This window comes from Geospiza fortis, unplaced genomic scaffold, assembly GCF_000277835.1.
Source record: "Geospiza fortis unplaced genomic scaffold, GeoFor_1.0 scaffold14, whole genome shotgun sequence".
In the NCBI taxonomy this organism is placed as follows: domain Eukaryota; kingdom Metazoa; phylum Chordata; class Aves; order Passeriformes; family Thraupidae; genus Geospiza; species Geospiza fortis.
The window spans coordinates 1,002,434-1,006,837 of NW_005054512.1; the positions used below are offsets into that span (position 1 = coordinate 1,002,434).

The 4,404-nt window shown below is 52.6% G+C and overlaps 1 protein-coding gene across 1 annotated transcript in view; it reads right to left on the reverse strand.

Annotated features, from left to right (window-relative positions):
- Window positions 1-1,416, reverse strand: part of FRS3 (fibroblast growth factor receptor substrate 3) — an 8,090-nt gene extending 6,674 nt beyond the window's left edge. Inside the window, exons 1-2 of the mRNA XM_014310314.2 lie at window positions 1,284-1,416; window positions 1,031-1,119 (exon numbers count right to left, since the gene is read on the reverse strand). Of these exons, the coding sequence (XP_014165789.1) occupies window positions 1,031-1,096 (66 nt within the window). The 5' untranslated portion in view covers window positions 1,097-1,119; window positions 1,284-1,416. The remainder of the gene's footprint in view (window positions 1-1,030; window positions 1,120-1,283) is intronic.
- Between the last annotated feature and the right edge of the window lie 2,988 nt (window positions 1,417-4,404).

Below are 4,404 nucleotides of genomic sequence, written 5' to 3' on the forward strand. Positions count from 1 at the left end.
CTGCTGATTTCCAGCCTAAACCTCCCCTTTTTGGGACACACAACACTCTGGATCTGGTTAGCATAAGAGATTTGATAATCGGGATGTCTTGCCAAGAACAAACAGCTTTGAAGATTGCAGGAAGATTAAACCAGGCTGACTTACTGGATAAGAAAATTACACCAAGAATTTCTGCAAGTGAGAGATGCTGTAAAATGCTAAAGTTTGTTTATGTGATTATTAACCCAATCATTGTAATAAAACATTTCTAGCCTTCCCAAAATAGTATATGAGCATAGCTAGCCCACAAAAAATTTGGATTTTTAGTCCACAATAAATTTGGATTCTTCTGATCATATCTCAGAGTCTCTCATCATCACTGACCTCCCCTGGCCCAGCCTGAGGCCGTTCCCTCTCCTCCTGTCCCTGTGCCCTGGGATAAGATCCCAAATTCCCCCTGAGCCTCCTTTTCTCCAGGCTCAGCCCTTTCCCAGCTCCCTCAGGACTCTCCAGCCCCTTCTGCAGGTGCTCCAGCTCCATCCCCTTCCCTCCAGCCCCTCCACGTGTCCCTTGCTGTGAGCACCCCGAGCTGGACAGGGCTCCCAGGTGTCCCTGAGCAGCTCCAAGCACTGCAATCCCATGGATTTCCCCCATTTCCCGCAATCCCATGGATTTCCCCCATTTCCTGCTGCCTTTCTCCCAGCTGCCAGCAGGGATCCGTGGCTGGCAGGAGCTGGCAGCCCTTGGCAGCTCAGCTGCTGTGGCTGAGCCCAGGCTCTGTCTGGAACACAGCCCTGAGCAATAAAAGGTTTTTCTCTCCACTCCCCCATTTCCTTGCATTTCCCAAGCAGAGGCAGTTTAGCAACAAACACATTTTCAGAAGGAGTCTCTTAAGGAAAGGGGGAAAATAAAAAAAAACAAAAAACCCAAAGCAGAAGCGATGAATTTGCAAATCCTCTGGCAGGATGTTTGTGTGCAGGAGTTTGCTCTCCCCTCGCACAGGCAGAGCTGTCCCAGACCCTCTGATGGGGTTGGAAGGGCCCAAATTTACCTTGAATTTGGTGGGATGGTTGTCTGGGATGCTGTCTGGGCACAGACAGCTGCAGCAGCTCCCCATGACGCCAGGCAGAGAGGCAATCCCTGGGGACAGGACACAAAAGGTGGCACAATCAGATCCCAAATCCCAAATCCGCCTCTCCCACCCTCTCCGGCTGTGTCCTCCCCATCCCAGTGGGGCTGGAGCTCCAACTCTTTGCTCTGCTCCTTGATTAACGTCACAAATGTTAATGAAAACCAATTCTTACCATCAGGCAGTTGTTGGATTTGTTGTGGAGGAGCGAGAAGGAGTTCCCACTGCAGTCCCTCTATCTCCCTCGGGATTTCATGGCAAGCAGGTTTCACCTAAAACACGAGGGGAACACTCCCATCTTCCACCTGGCAAGTAGAACACAATTAAACAATGATAAAAGCAGAGAAAATTAAAAAGCAGGGGGTGGGAGAGTGACTGAACTTCCCTTCAGACAACCCAAGGAAAGCAGGTGCATTTTGTGTTTAATTAATTACATTTTGTATCAACACAGAAAACTCTGCACGGCAATGAAAAAGGCGCAGCTAAAAAGAATGTTTTAAAAAAATAAATAAGAGTTATTTTATTTCCTGGCTTTGGGATCCCAACGAGCAGCGGGGTTTACCAGGGTGAAGGAAACAAAACTGAGCAGCCAGGGGTGGTGAGGCAGCTGCTGAGGAATGTGAAGGTGCCTTCACTGCAGGGAAGGTCCTTCAGGGTCACAGAACAGCAGCTGCTCTGCTCTGGAGTAGGAGAAGAAAAAAAAAAAAAAGGCCAGAAAGCACAAAAACTCTGATATCTGCCCCAGAAAACACCAAAATTCTGATACCTGACCCTGTCAGGGTGAGGATCAGGCAGGGAGGAGGCAGTGAGGAACGCTCCTGTGCTTTTGCTTGCTTTTTTTAAAATTGGAGTGAGAAATGGGAAATTCTGCTATCCCTGATGGGAACTTGGGCAGGTGACAGGGGATGATGCCAGGTGTGCCCTGAGAGCAGCTCAGTGCCTCCACCTGATCCACCAGGATCCCCAGCCTGGCGCCAGGGCAGGAAATGGCAATTTGGGAACCTCTTTCCATTGGAAGCCTCTTTCATAGGGAACCTCTTTCCACAGGAACCTCCTTCCATTGGAAACCTCTTTCTACTGGAAATCTCTTTCCATTGGGAACATCTTTCTATTGGAAACTTTTCCATTAGGAACCTTTTTCCATTGGGAATCTCTTTTCCATTGGGAACCTCCTCCCATTGGAAACCTCTTCCCATCGGAAATCTCCTTCCAGTTGGGAACCTCTTTCATTGGGAGCCTTTTTCCATTGGGAACCTCCTTCCATTGGAAATCTCTTTCCTTTGGGACCTTCTTTCCATCGGAAACCTCTTTCCATTGGGAGTTTTTTCATTGGGAACCTCTTTCTATTTGGGACCTCCTTCCATTGGAAACCTCTTTATTTGGGACCCTCTTTCCATTTGGAACCTTTTTTCATTGGAAACCTCTTTCCATTGGAAACTTCTCTCCATTGGAACCCTCTTTCTATTTGGGACCCTCTTTCCATTTGGAACCTCCTTCTATTGGAAACCTCTTTCTGCTGGAAACTTCCTTCCATTGGGAGCCTCTTCCCATTGGAAACCTTTTTCCATTGGAAACCTCCTTCCATTGGAAATCTCTTTATTGGAGACCCTCTTTCCATTGGAACCTCTTTCTACCTTCTTCCACTGGGACTCTCTTTCCATTGGAAATCTCTTTCCATTTGGACGCTCCTTCCATTGAGAACCTCTTCCCATTTGGAATCTCTTCCCACTGGAAATCTCTTTCCATTTCAAGTCTCTCCCTCTGCCAGGCTCTGCCTCGCCCTCCTCCCAATGAAACCACAGCTCACAGAGTGGCACAGCTGCCCTGGGCCCCTTCCAGTGTGGAGGGAGGGCGCAGAGCTGCCCAAGGGTCCCATTCCGCTTTTACATCAAAAACAGCTCCATAAATCACCTCCCACTGCACCTCTTGGCCCTTGCAGAATTCCCCACCGTGCCCCAGCCCTGCCAAGCGCCCAGGAGAGAGGAAAGCTTCTTTCTGTGCGAGCTGAGAACAAACAAAGGCGGTGCCAGGTGCCCTCCTGCACACACCTGCCAGCCCTAGAGCAGCACCAGCCCTTCCCCGTGCCACCCCGCACCCTGCCCCAGCCAGCTGCTGCTTCTCCTGGGCTCTGCAGGGATTTATTTATTTATTCCCTCACAGGAATTCAGCACAGATCCTGCTCCAGCTGATCTGGGCACTGGGGGCTGGCTCCTCTCTGGCTGGGCTCTCCCCCTCGCACCTCAGCAATTCCCTCAGGAATCAGAGCAGGGAGAAAACACTCTGCCTTTTGTCCTCTTTCCTCACTCCTCTCCCTGCACCCCCATCTGTGAGGGGTCAGCCTGAAGTGCTATGGCTTACCAAGGACAGTTTTTACACTGAAAACAGAACAAATGAACTAAAAAACCACCTGGGTGCTTCCCCCTGCTCCTCATGGGTGAATATTTCAGCAGCATCCCTTCCACACAGCCACTGAGATTCCCAGCTCCCCAGGGTCCTGCTCTGCACTTCCAGCTCACCTCCCCAGCCCTGTTTGCCCGTTCAGAGCCCAGCCAGTGCCTAAAGCCACCCCAAGAGCCCAGCAGGGTCCCCACAGCAGGACTGGGTCCCTCCTGAGGCCACCAGCCCCATCCAGACTCACAGGATCCCAACCCAAACCCTCCTCAGCCCTGCCTGGAGCGGCCTCTCCCGAATTCCCAGGTTGTTCCCATCCTCCCAAAGTGCCCCTCGTGCCTTCACCCTCCTTAAAGCCAGAGCTGGAGAAGGTTCCCCTAATCCCAAAGGGTCAGGGGGGCATCCTGACACCCCCTGCACGGGGACAGACGGACACCGCGGGTGGAAAAGCACCTGGACCCACATCAGCCCCTCCAGGACACGCAGGGACAGAGCCAGGAAAAGGAGGGAGCAGGGGGGCAGCTCTGGGGGCAGGAGGGCCAAAAAGGGGATGGGGGGATGAGAAGAGGGATGGGAGATTGAGGAGGGGCTGCAGGGAGGGAGAAGGGGATGGAGAGGGGAGGAAAGGGATGGAGGGATGGGGAAGGGGATGGAGGAAGGCAGAAGGGGCTGCAGGGACGAGGAGGATGGGGCTGCAGGGGCATGGGAGAGGATGAAGGGATGGGGAAGGGGATGGAGGGATGGAAGGGGATGGAGGGGTGAGGAAGGGGATGGAGGGATGGGGAAGGGGATGGAGGGATGAGGAAGGGGATGGAGGGATGAACAAGGGGATGGAGGGAGGAGGACGGGCCTGCAGAGCCCGTGGGAACGAGGGCCCTGAGGAAGGGGCGAGTCCCGGGGGGCTC